Genomic DNA, 18,967 nt, shown 5'->3' on the forward strand with positions numbered 1-18,967 from the left:
TCCTACTTGAGATTAAATAAGATAACAAACTGCTACGCTAGCCTAAACAAATTATCATAAACCGATCCTTAGCTTACAGATAACATTTAGCAGTGGCTATAGGCAGAACAAGCTAATATTAGCCTAAACAAGACAACAAAAGCTGCAATATTAGCCTAAACAGAATAACATAAGTTGCAATGTTAGTTCAAATAAGTCATCATGCACTGCTCTCATAGCCTAGAGGAAATATTACCTGCTACTCAGTATTCTATAGCCAAAAAAAGATAATACATTAGCCTAAACATAAGCTGGTGAGAGTCAGAACAAGATATTTCTAGCCTAAAGACAATAACGTACACTGTATTTATTAGCCTTAACACAGTAACATATGCTGCTATGTTAGCATAGAAATTACTTTAGATGCTATTTTAACCTAAACAAGATAGCGTACACTGCTATACTAGCCTAAATACGCCATCATAAGCTGATCTCTTAGCCTAGAGATAATGCTTGTCACTATTTCAAGGGAGATTCAAGATAATATTACATGCTACATTCGCATAAACAAGCTTATGATCGTCAGATCAAGACAACATCCGCCCAAAACAAAATAACATAAGCTAGCTATGTTGGCTGAGAGATAACTGCTACCTTAGCCTAAATAAGATATTTTCTGCTACATTAGCCTAAACAAGAAAACATAGGCTGCTCTGTTAGCCTAGAAATAACTCTAGCTACACCACATTAGCCTAACCCTGCTAACAGTCGAAATCATAAGCTGTTATGTTAGCCTGACAAAAACATTGGTCACTACTTTAACCATATTAAAATAGCATTATCTGCTGCATTAGCTTAACAAGGTAATGTTAGCCTGAATAAAATGTCAAATTATTGAGTTAGACTAGAAATTAGTCACTACTTCACACTCAAAAAAAGATAACATTATGCGTTATGCTAATCATAGCCAGATCAAGATAACATTAGGCTAAGCTAAACCTAAACCCTAAGATAAAACTTCTCTTTCACATCTAGACCACATGAGACCAGGGCCAGATCAAATGGTTTAACGTAAACTTGTAAAATCAGCTGCATGATCCTGGAGACATTGAAGAATCTACTGGTTCTGATTGGAGAAAACTTTGGTTCCAACAAAAATGGAGTTTTGTTTCCATTTACAGTTTAAAGGTTCCAGATAGGAACATCTTAAGAATAATGTGGGATCCCCTGAACCAATGAAACCGGTTTTGTTTCCATATCACAGCTAGTATTACCCTTAGCGCCATCATCTGGTGAAACTACAGGCTAGTTAATCATCTGCTGAGTGGAAACAAAGCTAATTCGGGTTTTTGTTTGATTTTTTGCGACACGTCAGAAGTTTGCTCCAGATTTCCGTGAAGTTTTCAGACAAAGTGAGTCAGAGACAACCTTCATCCTCTTTATTGGCTCCATGTCAACAGGAAACACAAACACAAAACTTTGCTTACAGCTGTCAGAACAACAAATCAAAAATGGAGCAGAGTTCATTTAGAAAACAACACGAATCCATTCAGAGGTGAAAAATAAAGCTGATCCAACAGTTTGAACCTCTCCACAGCTTCACGAGTTTCCCTGAACTGAATTATTGCTGAACACGCCTGTGGAATCAGGAAATGGTCGCGTGTGAGGTGAGGCTGCTTCATGCTTTGGTACTTTGCTGTTGATCGTCCCTTTGTGGCTGAAACAGCCGCACTGGTGAACATCTGGACACCTCCAGATGGAGCTCTGTGTGGTTCTGGGACCGACCTTCAGGTTCTAGCTGAGCGTCGACTCTCGGCTCAGGTAGGTCTTCATGGCGGCGATGAGTTCGCTCTCCTCCTCCAGCGTCAGGTCCAGGTAGTCCTCCTCGTGATGAGAGATGTCCTCCAGAACCTCGTTCACCAGCTCTGTGTCCTCTGAGGAGAAACCACGAGAATTCCATCAGTTTACAGGCAGCAGGAAACAAACAAACAGATTGTTGGTCTGTTTCAACATTTGGAGCTCCAAACACAAAGAAAATGGCATTTATCAGCAGCACAACCTGGAAAAACAACAACTGGCAGAATTCTACACGTGTTATAGATGTATTATAGACATGTTTAGATAGGTCGTAGACATGCAGTAGATGTGGTGTAGATTTGTTTTAGACGTGTTGTGGACATAATATGGACATGTTTTAGACGTGTTGTGTGGCGGTACCTGGGCTGGTGGAGGTGGTGCTGGGTTCCTCAGAGGACGGTGAGGAGGAGCTGGAGGTGGATGGAGGACTCAGCAGCTCTGCAGAGACAAAGCCTTGGTTGTCCAGCAGCAGCTGAGTTGCTGATTGGACGTCTCCACCTGTCAATCTGAGGGCCGCCTCAGAGGAGTCACGCTCAAAGCCCAGATAGAGCAGCTGGAGGGACACAAACATTTGGACTAAACATCTGGACTAAAACATCTAGATGAACACAGCTGGATCAAATACTGTGAGATCACTATGAGAATGCTGTCAGAACCCTGTTAGAACCCTGTAGGAACCCTGTAGGAACCCGCCCCTCCTCGTGGCCTACCTGCTGCACCTTGTCCGGACTGAGCGCGCTCTCCGAGTTGTTGTTGGAGGCCTGAGCAGCCTGACTGGAGTCATGGAGGATCTGAGAACACAACAGAACAAAGTCCATCTAGAACCCTGAGACCCCACAGAGAACATGAGCGCAGCGAGTTAAACCAAGACAGAAGCTCAGAGGGCTAGACAACGTCACTGACTCCGTAAGCTTTGTCCACGTCTCCGTTGGCGTGATGCAGAGCTCTGGCAGCGTCTCTCCTGGAGAAGCCCAGCTCTGACAGCGTGGAGATGGCCTCCATCCTGGTTCTCCTCCGCTGCCTCTCCCTCTGCTTCAGATCCTCTTGTTCCTGATGCAGACAGAACCAGTAAACACCAAACACACAGGCGTGCATATCCAGGCGTGCTGGTCCAGGTGTGCCGTACCTGTCTGCGGTTGCTGATGTGGATGGCGGCCTCCTGCAGGTCTCCCTGACAGGCTCTCAGTCCCAGTCGAGCTTCTCTGTCGGTGAAACCCAGAGACATCAGCTGAGCCATCTTCTCTGAGTCCAGAACCAGCCGGCTGTACAGAGACTCCACCTGGAGAACACGGAGAAGCACAGCGGAACACCTCAGTCCTCTGTTAGTACACACACAGAACATGGAACATACAACACAGAACATACAACACAGAACATGGAACATACAACACGGAACATGGAACATACAACACGGAACATACAACACAGAACATACAACACAGGACAATGAACATACAACACAGAACATGGAACATACAACACAGAACACGGAACATACAACACAGAACACGGAACATACAACACAGAACACGGAACATACAACACAGAACACGGAACATACAACACAGAACACGGAACATACAACACAGGACACGGAACATACAACACAGGACATTGAACATACAACACAGGACATTGAACATACAACACGGAACATGGAACATACAACACGGAACATGGAACATAACACGGAACATACAACATACAACACGGAACATACAACATACAACACGGAACATACAACACAGAACATACAACACAGAACATACAACACAGGACAATGAACATACAACACAGAACATACAACACAGAACACGGAACATACAACACAGAACATGGAACATACAACACAGAACATGGAACATACAACACGGAACATGGAACATACAACACGGAACATACAACACAGAACATGGAACATACAACACGGAACATGGAACATACAACACGGAACATGGAACATACAACACGGAACATACAACATACAACACGGAACATACAACATACAACACGGAACATACAACACAGAACATACAACACAGGACAATGAACATACAACACAGAACATGGAACATACAACACAGAACATGGAACATACAACACAGAACATGGAACATACAACACGGAACATGGAACATACAACACGGAACATGGAACATACAACACGGAACATGGAACATACAACACGGAACATGGAACATACAACACGGAACATACAACACGGAACATGGAACATACAACACAGAACATGGAACATACAACACGGAACATACAACACGGAACATGGAACATACAACACGGAACATACAACACGGAACATACAACACAGAACATACAACATGGAACATGGAACATACAACACGGAACATACAACACAGGACATTGAACATACAACACAGAATATGGAACATACAACACGGAACATACAACACAGAAGCTTGATGCATAATCAGGAGAACATGTGGTTCCTCTACAGCTGTATACAGAACAAGGAGAACATGTGGTTCCTGTGCAGTGGTTCTGCTGGACTCACTCTGGACAGCTGCGCTCGGGCCTGACGGTCGTCCCCCTCGATGTAGAACATGAGACTCTGGAGCAGATAGAGCCGCAGGAACAGAACGTCCTCTCTGCCTGTGTTACCCTGACCACACACACACACACACATCTGTAACACACGTGCTGTAGAAAAGTTCTTCCTGTAGTACTGCGTGTATTCCTGTGTACTATCATGTAGTACTTGGCTCCTCCCACCTTGATCCTCAGCAGTCTCTGCTGATGTTCTCCGTAACACTTGAGGAAACACTCCTCGGCCCTCTGCAGGCGGCTCCGTCCGTCCTCCAGGCAGCTGAGGGCCTCCAGGGCCCGGTAGCACCACACGATGTCCAGCTGGAGGACGGCAAAGTTGTCCACCGAGGACAGCAGGGTGGAGCCACACTGGCTGGAGACACACAACGTCCAATTACCCCGGAGCTCCGTTCTAGACAGGCTTTTATTACATCTGGTCATTTTAACTAAACATGAGAGGCATGTCTGGTTCCACATGAAGCCTAAAACACATTCCAGATAACTGGAGACTGGTTCTCCTGCTGGTTCTCCTGCTGGTTCTCCTGCTGGTTCTCCTGCATTGTTCTTACCTGAACTGCTGGTCGGCCTGCAGCAGGTGGCACAGAGCATTCTCGTACTGCTTCTTCTTCATCAGAGAGCGACCTTTCTCATGGAAGCCCATGGCCAGGATCAGAGCCTGAATCCAGCAGAGAACAAATGCAAAGTCCACAGGTTCTCATCATTAACTCAACATGATGATACCACCACCATGCTAAGATATCACAATCTTCAAGTTAGATTTAGTGGATTTTGCGGACAGGATAGCTGACAATCCAAATAAATGAAGTAAGTGATGGTTCTACATTTGTGTGTTCTGCAGTTGAAGCCGTTAAAGCTGCTGCTCTGATGTTTACAGGTGAGGTTATTCAGCTGGAAACCACAAGTGTTGCTGGAGTTTTGGCGGTTTTGCACAAAAAGAGAAGTCTATGACGTAAATGGTCTGTGTTTTAATGCTCACTCCACCTTCTTCTCCTTGTGAGGGATGTTCAGCGGGTTTCCCTTCTGGTCGCCGATCTCCAGGAAAGGCGTGGCGTCCGGATCCTCGCTGCCGTCTGACCACACAGAGAGAAACATCACTGCTGAGACAGTCAATGAACATACAGCACGTTCAACCACAGCCTAGAATTAAAGAAAAACAAAACAGGTTCTAACACCTGTCTTTGTCACGAAACACGCTGAAGGACTCTTTGGAAGTGTGGGGTAAAATGAGCCCACAGTGGGGTAAAATGAGCCCACAGTGGGGTAAAATGAACACACAGTGGGGTAAAATGAGCCCACAGTGGGGTAAAATGAGCCCACAGTGGGGTAAAATGAGCCCACAGTGGGGTAAAATGAACACACAGTGGGGTAAAATGAGCCCACAGTGGGGTAAAATGAGCCCACAGTGGGGTAAAATGAGCCCACAGTGGGGTAAAATGAACACACAGTGGGGTAAAATGAGCCCACAGTGGGGTAAAATGAGCCCACAGTGGGGTAAAATGAGCCCACAGTGGGGTAAAATGAACACACAGTGGGGTAAAATGAGCCCACAGTGGGGTAAAATGAGCCCACAGTGGGGTAAAATGAGCCCACAGTGGGGTAAAATGAGCCCACAGTGGGGTAAAATGAGCCCACAGTGGGGTTAAATGAACACACAGTGGGTTAAATGAACCCACAGTGGGGTAAAATGAACCCACAGTGGGGTAAAATGAGCCCACAGTGGGGTAAAATGAGCCCACAGTGGGGTAAAATGTGACACCCAGATGCTGCTGGGGTTTCCAAGGGTTAACAGTGCTTGAGTCGAACCTCTCTCGGACAGGATCTGGAAGCCTTTCTGGGTTCTCTGGATGCTCTCGTTCTGATTCTTCTTCTTCTCCTCGTCCTCCGTCAGCTGCTGCTTCCACTCGGCGTCGCTCACCTTCAGCACCATCACCTTGCTGTGGTTCTTCACGCCCTGCTGGTCCAGAGGCTGGTCTGACAACACAGGAAAACACCTCCACAGTGAGGGACAACGAGGACATTCTGCTGTTTCCTGACACTGACGGTTCTTATGGCCGGACTGACCTGCAGACAGAGTTTTCCCGTTGAGGATCAGTTTGACGTGTTTGAGGCCGAACTCCTCGGCGATCCTGCAGCAGAAACACAATCAGGCTCAGCAGGGTGGTGGAAATAAACGCAGTAAACATGGCCTCCTTCGTACCTGTCCATCAGCTGCTGCAGCGACACGTCCAGCCTCGTCTCCAGGTACGTCTTCGCCTTTGGATCCTGAAAACAAACTGCAGCTGTCATTAAGTCAAACCTTCATTGTTAAGGTCGACACACCACTGAATCTGCAACAACACAATCCAAAATAACAAAAATCCAGAAAAATCAAGGAAACGAGAGATAGAAACAACCAAAATGAGACAAAACCAAGAAAAATGAGACAACATAAATGAGACACTAAACTACCAAAATGAGACAACGAGATCCTACATTGAGTTAAAGGAGCCTACAGTGAGGTAAAATGGACCTACAGTGAGGTAAAATGAGTACCTTCTTGCTGTCTCGGGGCAGCAGCAGCTCCAGCGTCGCCATGTTGGTCTCTCTGAACATCTTGTTTCCTTTCCCTCTCTTCACCGCCAGAACTCGGATCGACTCCAGAGCAACACTGACCTCCGGCGCCAACAGACCCAGCAGAGGAGCGTAGCGATTGGCCAGCTCCTGAAAAAGAGAGTTTAAATGAGCTGACACTGGGGTAAGAAAAACACACAGTGGGGTAAAATGAACCCACAGAGGGGTACAAGGAACCCACAGAGGGGTACAAGGAACCCACAGAGGGGTACAAGGAACCCACAGTGGGGTACAAGGAACCCACAGTGGGGTACAAGGAACCCACAGTGGGGTAAAATGAATCCGCAGTGGGGTAAAATGAACCCACAGTGGGGTAAAATGGACCCGCAGTGGGGTAAAATGAATCCGCAGTGGGGTAAAATGAATCCGCAGTGGGGTAAAATGAATCCGCAGTGGGTTAAAATGGACCCACAGTGGGGTAAAATGGACCCACAGTGGGGTAAAATGGACCCACAGTGGGGTAAAATGGACCCACAGTGGGGTAAAATGGACCCACAGTGGGGTAAAATGGACCCACAGTGGGGTAAAATGAGTAAGATCTTTTAGGATAAAACGTTCCAGGTGGTCAGAGCTGCTGGAGCAGAAGCTTATTCTTGATTTCACATTTAATGAGTTTCATCCATTAAATCATGACGTTTGTTTTTTTTCATGTTTTCGTCTGTTTTGTTGTAAATCTTTAAGTTTGTCTGTTTGAATGTATATTTAGATTAAGAGTTTGTTTCCTCAGAGTGATGGCGCTACCAGCTGAGTGGTGTTGCTGTTGTTGTGTTGCTGTTGTTGACCTGCATGTGCTGCTGCCCCGGCTGGTTGTCGTCATCGGTGTATGGAGGGTTCCACAGGTAGATCTTCTCCTGCTTCAGCAGGTTCTTCAGCTTCGCCTCCGTGTTCTGCTCCGCCATCCTCCCTGGAAACAAGTTTCAAATAAATTGATACATATTTTAAGGCATTTTGGACATTTTTTGTAATATTAACATTTTCTGAGTCAATCTTGACACGTTTCAAGTCATTTTTCTGCATATTCCATGTCATTCTGTACAGATTTTTTTTAAATCGACATATTTTCTGTTATTTTGGCCTTTTCGTGACATTGTTATTTACTTTAAAGGGCTCTTGGATATTTGTGGTAGTTCTGAACAAATTTAAAGTCATTTTGGATATTTTTACATTCTGCCCAGTTGCATTGCGGGAAATGTAGGTTTCAGTTTCTTCGAGCAGGACGTGCAGAAAACATCTGGTTTAGAAAACTTGAAACTTCATAAAGTTTTCTCTACGGCTCTGAAAACTTAAACAACTTCCATATGTTTGCTAGAAGCTGCTGGTTGAAATTAAACGAGTCATTTGGTGAATTAACTGGATTGACTCCAGCTGACTCCAGCTAGCAGCTAGCTAACCCTAGCTACAAACAGCCACTAAATGCTCCGACCCCAGCCTGTCATTAGTCCCTATCGGCGGGAAGTGTTCCTGTGACTTACCTCGGTATCAGAGGTCCCGGTGACCGGCGGCTCTGCGGTTTATATATCGGTTAAATGTCTGCTAACGCTCCGCTGGATGATGATGTTGTTTTTACGAATCTGTCGTTTCTGGGAGGAGGTGGTGACGCAGCAGATGCTCACTCCGAGCGCGTTTTCGGATCCCAACGACGTCACCTCCGTCCGCTGAGAACAGGCGGAAGCTGCGGTCCGTCAGAGAGCAGCAGGAGCAATGACGTGTATATATAGAGCTCTACATATACGTCATTGAGCAGGAGTGTATATGTCTATCTTCCTGAGATAGACGATCTTTGATAGGCTACGGCGCCTTACGAGGACCAAAGTTATGCGTTTCTCTATGAGCACAACTTTTCAAACAAGAATTCCACATAAAAATAAAATAAACAGCAAAAGTGATAAAACAAAATAAATAATATGAAAACCCAAACTGCTTAAATAAAAATGTAATCTCCAAAGTGATAAAATAAAATAAATTGTGCTAAAATAAAAACAATTTACTTTGACATACCAAATAAAGCAAAATCAAATATCCAAAGGGATAAAACCAAACAAAATACCAAATGTGATCATAGAACATAAACAGCCAAAAAATGATTGTAAAAAGCCACAAAATAAAATAAAATAGAAAACCCAAAGTGATCCAATAGTACCAAATGATGGAATAAAACAAAATACCAAATATCCTAAAATTAAATTATATTAAATGAAATGCAAAAAAAACAAAACACACACAGACAGATTGGCAAAGTAAAATAAGAATACATTTCCAAAATGATTAAACAAAAACGAAACACAAAATGTGGTAAAAGACAACTAAATAAAATACCAAAAGTGATAAAACAAAAATAAATAGCAAATGTGAAAAATAAAATAAGCGAATCATAAAATTTAAAATGTAAATAAATTAAAATAAAACATTTAAACAATAAAATAGAAAAAACATGATAAAATAAAATACCCAAAAATAGAAATGAAAAAAATACCCAAAGTGATAAAATAAAGCTGCGTTGAACATTTGATAAAAGCACTGTATTTAGAAAATGAGTAGAACTTGATGTAAACGAAATTATTCTTTAATATGAGCTGTTTTTACAAAAAATAATTTAAAAATACCTTAAAACGTGTCTTCATTTATTTGAAACCTGTTGGGAATTACTTTAAAATGGTTCAAAACATGTCCAAAATGAATTTTAAAAAATACAAAAAAAAATGTCAAAAATGGCTTTAAATGTGTTCAGAATTAAAAACAAAATATCCTACATTCCTTAAAAGTCATTAAAAATGTCAGTAAAAGTCCAAAATTATTTAAAATTTGTCCAGAATGACTCTAAAAAGTCCAAAATGACATGGAATATACAAAAACATGACTTGAAATTTATTTAAACCTGTTTGGAATTACTCAAAAATGGTTCAAAATTACTGGAAAATATCAAAAATGACTTTAAATTTGTTCAGAATTACAATTTATTATCTGCAACTACTTTGAAATGTCGCCGCAAGTGGACACAAGACAGTGTCTTATTGTGCAAGTACTGTCCAAAACTACATGAAATAAGTAGGAAATGCCTTGAAATGTGTCAAGAATGACTCAAAGAATGTCATTACAAAAAAAATATCCAAAATACCTTAAAATATGTTTACATTTATTTGAAACCTGTTTGGAATGACTCAAAAGTGGTTCAAAAAAAAAAAAAATCACTCAAAACATGTCCGAAATGACTTAAAAATGCAAAAAAAACCAAAAAACGAAACATCAAACATGACTTTAAATGTGTTCAGAATTACAACTAAATGTCCAAGAGTCATTAAAAGTCATTGTAAGTACCAATAAAAGTGCAAAATTACGTAAAGTCTGTCCAGAATGACAAAAAAAAGTCCAGAATAACACGGAATATGTAAAGTTTGTCAGAAGGATGAGTACATGCCGAGCCTGCGGGCGGCCTCAGAGATCCTGGGCGTCCTCCTGCTGGGGAAGGGGAAGCTGAGGAGCCTCCTGGACCTGCTGCTGTTCTGCTGGTGGGTCTGGAGCCGCTCCTCCTGGCGGGTCTGGAGCCGCTCCTCCTGGCGGGTCTGGAGCCGCTCCTCCTGGCGGGTCTGGAGCCGCTCCTCCTGGCGGGTCTGGAGCCGCTCCTCCTGGCGGGTCTGGAGCCGCTCCTCCTGGCGGGCCTGGAGCCGCTCCTCCTGGCGGGCCTGGAGCCGCTCCTCCTGGCGGGCCTGGAGTTGCAGCAGGTCTGGATGCAGCTCCTCTCCAGATCCGTCAGAGTCCAGACCGGCTTCGAGGCGGTCGTCTCTGGAGCTGCCGGACGAACCGCAGAGCGACGTTTCTCTGGCGCACTGATGAGAACCTGAACCCAGCGACACGTTTCTGTCTCCAGACTCCGAACGCCTGCAGAGAAAAAACAGATTTCTGTTCAGAAACGAAGCAGCACAAAGACGGAGCGAGAACAGATTCTGGAGAGCATCAGAGAAACGTGTTCAGCATTACGTTAAAGTTCAGCTCGTGTGTCACAGATTCCATGTCATTCTGGACAGATTTCTGCTGTTTTGGACTTTTATTGACATTGTTAGTGACTTTAACCCTCCTGCTGTCCTCATTTGTGGCACCAAAAAAATTGTTCCCTTGTCTGAAAAAAAAAAATCCAAAAATTCAGCAAAAAATTCCCCAAATTTATAAAAAATTTTCAAAATCTTCAGGAAGCAAATTAATTATTAAAAGCTTCTCTTAAAAGTTTCATTTTTTTTAAATCCCCAAATTTGGCAAGAAGTATAAATTTAAAAAAATATATTTTCAAAAAATTAACAAATCTAAAAAAATCCTAGAAATATCTAAAGTTATTACACACATATATATATATATATATATATCAGTAAAACTTCTAATATGATAATATAAAATTTCTGAATGTTCTTAAAGAAAGCTTTTTTTTATCATTTCTTTTTTTTTTCCACCAAAAATGTTCAAAAATTTCCCCAAACTGTTAAAAACGTGGAAGTTTTCACTGAAAATATTTATTTTTCCCACATTTTCAAACTATAAAACCAGTCAAAGGACTCTGGACTTTGAATTTGTTCCAACAGAAAATCTACAGCGACTTCAAATTCATCTCAAATAACAATAAATGTCCACGATGACATAAAACATGCCCAAAACTACTTGAAACGACAAAAAACACATCACAAATAACTTTAAATGTGTTCAGAATTACAACTAAATATCCCAGATTCTTTAAAAGTCAATAAATAAATAAAACATGAGTAGAACTACTAGAACCCGGTCTGGACGATGTTCTGCAGGTTCTGTAGGTCTAAAACTCATCAGAGAAAAACCAACAACGGGAACCACAGGTAGACGTGTCCCACCTGCTGGTTCTGGTTCCTCCGGGGCTGCAGCGTCGGTGCAGGTCCAGGTGGACGTGCCAGGGGTCAAAGGTCAGGTCGAGGTCAGAGGTGCTGGTTGGTTCCCACGGTAACGTCATACCCTGAGGAACGGTGACGACGTCTTCAGAGACTGAAAGCAAAAAAACTGAATCTGAGTCTGGAAGGTTGTAGAACCATGAAAAAAAAATCAGATATAGAACACCAGAGGAACCATAGAGCAGATATAGAACATTAGAGGAACCGCAGAGCAGATATAGAACACCAGAGGAACCATAGAACAGGTATAGAACATTAGAGGAACCGCAGAGCAGATATAGAACATTAGAGGAACCATAGAACAGGTATAGAACACCAGAGGAACCATAGAACAGGTATAGAACATTAGAGGAACCATAGAACAGATATAGAACATTAGAGGAACCATAGAACAGATATAGAACATTAGAGGAACCGCAGAGCAGATATAGAACACCAGAGGAACCATAGAACAGGTATAGAACACCAGAGGAACCATAGAACAGGTATAGAACACCAGAGGAACCATAGAACAGATATAGAACATTAGAGGAACCATAGAACAGATATAGAACATTAGAGGAACCATAGAACAGGTATAGAACATTAGAGGAACCGCAGAGCAGATATAGAACACCAGAGGAACCATAGAACAGGTATAGAACACCAGAGGAACCACAGAGCAGATATAGAACACCAGAGGAACCATAGAACAGGTATAGAACATTAGAGGAACCGCAGAGCAGATATAGAACACCAGAGGAACCATAGAACAGGTATAGAACATTAGAGGAACCGCAGAGCAGATATAGAACACCAGAGGAACCATAGAACAGATATAGAACACCAGAGGAACCATAGAACAGGTATAGAACATTAGAGGAACCGCAGAGCAGATATAGAACACCAGAGGAACCATAGAACAGGTATAGAACATTAGAGGAACCGCAGAGCAGATATAGAACACCAGAGGAACCATAGAACAGATATAGAACACCAGAGGAACCACAGAGCAGATATAGAACACCAGAGGAACCACAGAGCAGATATAGAACACCAGAGGAACCACAGAGCAGATATAGAACACCAGAGGAACCACAGAGCAGATATAGAACACCAGAGGAACCACAGAGCAGATATAGAACACCAGAGGAACCACAGAGCAGATATAGAACACCAGAGGAACCATAGAACAGGTATAGAACATTAGAGGAACCGCAGAGCAGATATAGAACATTAGAGGAACCATAGAACAGGTATAGAACACCAGAGGAACCATAGAACAGATATAGAACATTAGAGGAACCACAGAGCAGATATAGAACACCAGAGGAACCATAGAACAGATATAGAACACCAGAGGAACCACAGAGCAGATATAGAACACCAGAGGAACCACAGAGCAGATATAGAACACCAGAGGAACCACAGAGCAGATATAGAACACCAGAGGAACCATAGAACAGGTATAGAACATTAGAGGAACCGCAGAGCAGATATAGAACATTAGAGGAACCATAGAACAGGTATAGAACACCAGAGGAACCATAGAACAGGTATAGAACATTAGAGGAACCATAGAACAGATATAGAACATTAGAGGAACCATAGAACAGGTATAGAACACCAGAGGAACCATAGAACAGGTATAGAACATTAGAGGAACCGCAGAGCAGATATAGAACACCAGAGGAACCATAGAACAGGTATAGAACACCAGAGGAACCACAGAGCAGATATAGAACACCAGAGGAACCACAGAGCAGATATAGAACACTAGAGGAACCATAGAACAGATATAGAACACTAGAGGAACCATAGAGCAGATATAGAACACCAGAGGAACCATAGAACAGATATAGAACACCAGAGGAACCACAGAGCAGATATAGAACACCAGAGGAACCACAGAGCAGATATAGAACATTAGAGGAACCATAGAACAGGTATAGAACACTAGAGGAACCATAGAACAGATATAGAACATTAGAGGAACCATAGAACAGATATAGAACACCAGAGGAACCACAGAGCAGATATAGAACATTAGAGGAACCATAGAACAGGTATAGAACACTAGAGGAACCATAGAACAGGTATAGAACATTAGAGGAACCATAGAACAGATATAGAACACCAGAGGAACCACAGAGCAGATATAGAACATTAGAGGAACCATAGAACAGGTATAGAACACCAGAGGAACCATAGAACAGGTATAGAACATTAGAGGAACCATAGAACAGATATAGAACACCAGAGGAACCATAGAACAGATATAGAACATTAGAGGAACCGCAGAGCAGATATAGAACACCAGAGGAACCATAGAACAGGTATAGAACATTAGAGGAACCGCAGAGCAGATATAGAACATTAGAGGAACCATAGAACAGGTATAGAACACCAGAGGAACCATAGAACAGGTATAGAACATTAGAGGAACCATAGAACAGATATAGAACATTAGAGGAACCATAGAACAGATATAGAACATTAGAGGAACCATAGAACAGGTATAGAACACCAGAGGAACCATAGAACAGGTATAGAACATTAGAGGAACCGCAGAGCAGATATAGAACACCAGAGGAACCATAGAACAGGTATAGAACACCAGAGGAACCACAGAGCAGATATAGAACACCAGAGGAACCACAGAGCAGATATAGAACATTAGAGGAACCATAGAACAGGTATAGAACACTAGAGGAACCATAGAACAGATATAGAACATTAGAGGAACCATAGAACAGATATAGAACACCAGAGGAACCACAGAGCAGATATAGAACATTAGAGGAACCATAGAACAGGTATAGAACACTAGAGGAACCATAGAACAGGTATAGAACATTAGAGGAACCATAGAACAGATATAGAACACCAGAGGAACCACAGAGCAGATATAGAACATTAGAGGAACCATAGAACAGGTATAGAACACTAGAGGAACCATAGAACAGATATAGAACATTAGAGGAACCATAGAACAGGTATAGAACATTAGAGGAACCATAGAACAGGTATAGAACACTAGAGGAACCATAGAAAAGATATAGAACATTAGAGGAACCATAGAACAGATATAGAACATTAGAGGAACCATAGAACAGGTATAGAACATTAGAGGAACCATAGAACAGATATAGAACATTAGAGGAACCATAGAGCAGATATAGAACACCAGAGGAACCACAGAACAGATATAGAACACCAGAGGAACCATAGAACAGATATAGAACACCAGAGGAACCGTAGAGCAGATATAGAACACTAGAGGAACCATAGAGCAGATATAGAACACCAGAGGAACCATAGAGCAGATATAGAACACGAGAGGAACCATAGAACAGATATAGAACACCAGAGGAACCACAGAGCAGATATAGAACACCAGAGGAACCACAGAGCAGATATAGAACATTAGAGGAACCATAGAACAGGTATAGAACACTAGAGGAACCATAGAACAGATATAGAACACTAGAGGAACCATAGAGCAGATATAGAACACCAGAGGAACCATAGAACAGATATAGAACACCAGAGGAACCATAGAACAGATATAGAACACCAGAGGAACCACAGAGCAGATATAGAACACCAGAGGAACCACAGAGCAGATATAGAACATTAGAGGAACCATAGAACAGGTATAGAACACCAGAGGAACCATAGAACAGATATAGAACACCAGAGGAACCATAGAACAGGTATAGAACACTAGAGGAACCATAGAAAAGATATAGAACATTAGAGGAACCATAGAACAGATATAGAACATTAGAGGAACCATAGAACAGATATAGAACATTAGAGGAACCATAGAACAGGTATAGAACACCAGAGGAACCATAGAACAGATATAGAACACCAGAGGAACCATAGAACAGGTATAGAACACTAGAGGAACCATAGAAAAGATATAGAACATTAGAGGAACCATAGAACAGATATAGAACATTAGAGGAACCATAGAACAGGTATAGAACATTAGAGGAACCATAGAACAGATATAGAACACCAGAGGAACCACAGAACAGATATAGAACACCAGAGGAACCGTAGAACAGATATAGAACACCAGAGGAACCGTAGAGCAGATATAGAACACTAGAGGAACCACAGAGCAGATATAGAACATTAGAGGAACCGTAGAGCAGATATAGAACATTAGAGGAACCATAGAACACCAGAGGAACCATAGAGCAGATATAGAACACTAGAGGAACCATAGAGCAGATATAGAACACTAGAGGAACCATAGAGCAGATATAGAACACCAGAGGAACCATAGAGCAGATATAGAACACGAGAGGAACCATAGAACAGATATAGAACACTAGAGGAACCATAGAGCAGATCTAGAACACCAGAGGAACCATAGAACAGATATAGAACACCAGAGGAACCACAGAACAGATATAGAACACCAGAGGAACCATAGAACAGATATAGAACACCAGAGGAACCATATAACAGATATAGAACACTAGAGGAACCATAGAGCAGATCTAGAACACCAGAGGAACCATAGAACAGATCTAGAACACCAGAGGAACCACAGAACAGATATAGAACACCAGAGGAACCATAGAACAGATATAGAACACCAGAGGAACCATAGAACAGATATAGAACACTAGAGGAACCACAGAGCAGATATAGAACACTAGAGGAACCACAGAACAGATATAGAACACCAGAGGAACCATAGAACAGATATAGAACACGAGAGGAACCATAGAACAGATATAGAACACTAGAGGAACCATAGAACAGATCTAGAACACTAGAGGAACCATAGAGCAGATATAGAACACCAGAGGAACCATAGAGCAGATATAGAACACCAGAGGAACCATAGAACAGATATAGAACACCAGAGGAACCATAGAGCAGATCTAGAACACTAGAGGAACCATAGAGCAGATATAGAACACGAGAGGAACCATAGAACAGATATAGAACACGAGAGGAACCATAGAACAGATATAGAACACCAGAGGAACCATAGAGCAGATATAGAACACCAGAGGAACCATAGAACAGATATAGAACACCAGAGGAACCATAGAGCAGATATAGAACACCAGAGGAACCATAGAGCAGATATAGAACACCAGAGGAACCATAGAGCAGATCTAGAACACCAGAGGAACCATAGAGCAGATCTAGAACACTAGAGGAACCATAGAGCAGATATAGAACACCAGAGGAACCATAGAACAGATATAGAACACCAGAGGAACCATAGAGCAGATATAGAACACTAGAGGAACCATAGAGCAGATATAGAACACCAGAGGAACCATAGAGCAGATCTAGAACACCAGAGGAACCATAGAACAGATATAGAACATTAGAGGAACCATAGAACAGATATAGAACACCAGAGGAACCATAGAACAGATATAGAACACCAGAGGAACCATAGAGCAGATATAGAACATTAGAGGAACCACAGAACAGATATAGAACATTAGAGGAACCATAGAACAGATATAGAACACCAGAGGAACCATAGAGCAGATATAGAACATTAGAGGAACCACAGAACAGATATAGAACACCAGAGGAACCATAGAACAGATATAGAACACCAGAGGAACCATAGAACAGATATAGAACACCAGAGGAACCACAGAGCAGATATAGAACACCAGAGGAACCACAGAGCAGATATAGAACACCAGAGGAACCACAGAGCAGATATAGAACACCAGAGGAACCATAGAACAGATATAGAACACCAGAGGAACCATAGAACAGATATAGAACACCAGAGGAACCACTAGTGGATCCTCAGAGCTCACCTGTCCGGAGTAGCAGCACCTGAGGGTGGATCCTCTGAGCCTCTCTGCAGCTCCGGTATAGTTCCCTCAGAACCGACACCTCCATCTGCTCCTGGTCCTCCTCCTGGATCCCTGCAGCAGGAGACAGACTCACCTGAACACCTGAACTCCTCTAGGACATGAACTCAGGACTAAACTGGTATTTTGCTTCCGCTAACATCAGATCTGCTCATAAAGCCGAATGTTTACCATCCAGCAGCTGTCTGGGCGTCACGCAGCAGCAGCAGGACATCCTGTTGGCAGCAGAAACACCTGCTGCAGGTGTCTTATCCCTGAGGCTGTGAAAACCTGCTGCTAAAATCCAGCCGGGTGCATCCAGACCAGGTGAGAAGAATCCAGCTGCAGGTGTGAGGAGAACGAGCTGATGAAAGAGGCCGTTTGTGCTGCTGCCTGGTCGGTCAGGAAGTGAACAAACACTTTGATTAAAGAGTAAACAGTGGAGGACAAAGTACCGACCTTCTCTGTTCACACAATCACACCCCATTGTTGGGAAGATTATTTAGCAGCCAAAAGAAGACTCAGCTGAGAGGCTGCAGCAGAGAAACTCACAGTTTATTCCCAGATTACACCAGTTTATACTCAAATTACACCAATTTATACCCAAATTAGACCAGATTATACCAGTTTATCACAGATTATACACAGATTATACAAATTTATATGTTTATACCCAGATTGCACCAGTTTATATCAGATTACAACCAGATCATACCATATTATACTAGATTATACCAGTTTATGCCCAAATTACACCAGTTTATATAAAATTATGTCCAGATTATACATTTTACCAAATTACACCAATTTAAATAGTTTTATTCCAGTTTAAATCAGATTATACCTGTTTATACTAGATTATAGCCAGATTATACCAGTTTAAATCATATTATATCAGATATTTTTAATGTTTCATTGTGGTTTTTAATTTTTGTTTAACAGTTGTGGCAAAAAATGAATGAACAGAAAATAAAGTTATCTGTTCTATTCTATTCTAGTTTACATTACTTTCTACCAGACTATACCGGTTTAAATCAGATTACACTATAAAATACCAGTTTATACCAGTTTAAATCCTATACTAGATTATACCATTTTATACCAGTTTATATCAGTTTATTTTAGCTCATACCCACTTTAAACCACTTTAAAACGGTTTAAAACGGTTTATTCTGCTGTAAAACTCTAAATCTAACT

The 18,967-nt window shown here is 42.1% G+C and overlaps 2 protein-coding genes across 2 annotated transcripts; both read right to left on the reverse strand.

Moving 5' to 3' along the window:
• Positions 1–1,403: 1,403 nt before the first annotated feature.
• On the reverse strand, positions 1,404–8,728 carry nub1 (negative regulator of ubiquitin-like proteins 1). The gene is made up of 15 exons (XM_022218206.2): positions 8,505–8,728; positions 7,815–7,936; positions 6,955–7,122; positions 6,620–6,684; positions 6,484–6,548; positions 6,226–6,393; positions 5,404–5,492; positions 4,971–5,077; positions 4,588–4,774; positions 4,370–4,477; positions 2,963–3,115; positions 2,740–2,886; positions 2,547–2,627; positions 2,197–2,389; positions 1,404–1,913 (listed from the first exon to the last, which is right to left on the reverse strand). Exons 2-15 carry the CDS (start codon positions 7,929–7,931, stop codon positions 1,774–1,776), a joined length of 1,788 nt encoding a protein of 595 aa, XP_022073898.2. The 5' UTR covers positions 7,932–7,936; positions 8,505–8,728; the 3' UTR covers positions 1,404–1,773.
• Positions 8,729–9,897: 1,169 nt separating this feature from the next.
• Positions 9,898–18,293, reverse strand: LOC110968346 (uncharacterized). The gene is made up of 4 exons (XM_022218205.2): positions 17,963–18,293; positions 17,735–17,845; positions 11,883–12,030; positions 9,898–10,908 (listed from the first exon to the last, which is right to left on the reverse strand). The coding sequence occupies exons 1-4, from the start codon at positions 18,255–18,257 to the stop codon at positions 10,428–10,430; spliced, it is 1,035 nt and encodes a 344-aa protein (XP_022073897.2). The 5' UTR covers positions 18,258–18,293; the 3' UTR covers positions 9,898–10,427.
• Between the last annotated feature and the right edge of the window lie 674 nt (positions 18,294–18,967).

The sequence above is a fragment of the Acanthochromis polyacanthus genome, chromosome 20 (genome assembly GCF_021347895.1).
Source record: "Acanthochromis polyacanthus isolate Apoly-LR-REF ecotype Palm Island chromosome 20, KAUST_Apoly_ChrSc, whole genome shotgun sequence".
Classification (NCBI taxonomy): Eukaryota; Metazoa; Chordata; class Actinopteri; family Pomacentridae; genus Acanthochromis; species Acanthochromis polyacanthus.

Excerpts from the sequence above, each read along its gene's own strand:
- LOC110968346 (XM_022218205.2), bottom strand. The coding sequence starts at position 18,257 with ATGGGGTGTGATTGTGTGAACAGAGAAGGTCGGTACTTTGTCCTCCAC. Across the intron at positions 17,846-17,962 it reads GCCCAGACAGCTGCTGGATG|GGATCCAGGAGGAGGACCAG; the intron begins GTAAACATTCGG and ends CTCCTGCTGCAG. Across the intron at positions 10,909-11,882 it reads GGAGGAACCAGAACCAGCAG|GCGTTCGGAGTCTGGAGACA; the intron begins GTGGGACACGTC and ends TTTTCTCTGCAG.
- nub1 (XM_022218206.2), bottom strand. The coding sequence starts at position 7,931 with ATGGCGGAGCAGAACACGGAGGCGAAGCTGAAGAACCTGCTGAAGCAG. Across the intron at positions 6,685-6,954 it reads TGCCCCGAGACAGCAAGAAG|GATCCAAAGGCGAAGACGTA; the intron begins GTACTCATTTTA and ends GTTTGTTTTCAG. Across the intron at positions 5,493-6,225 it reads CCAGATCCTGTCCGAGAGAG|ACGGCAGCGAGGATCCGGAC; the intron begins GTTCGACTCAAG and ends CTGTGTGGTCAG.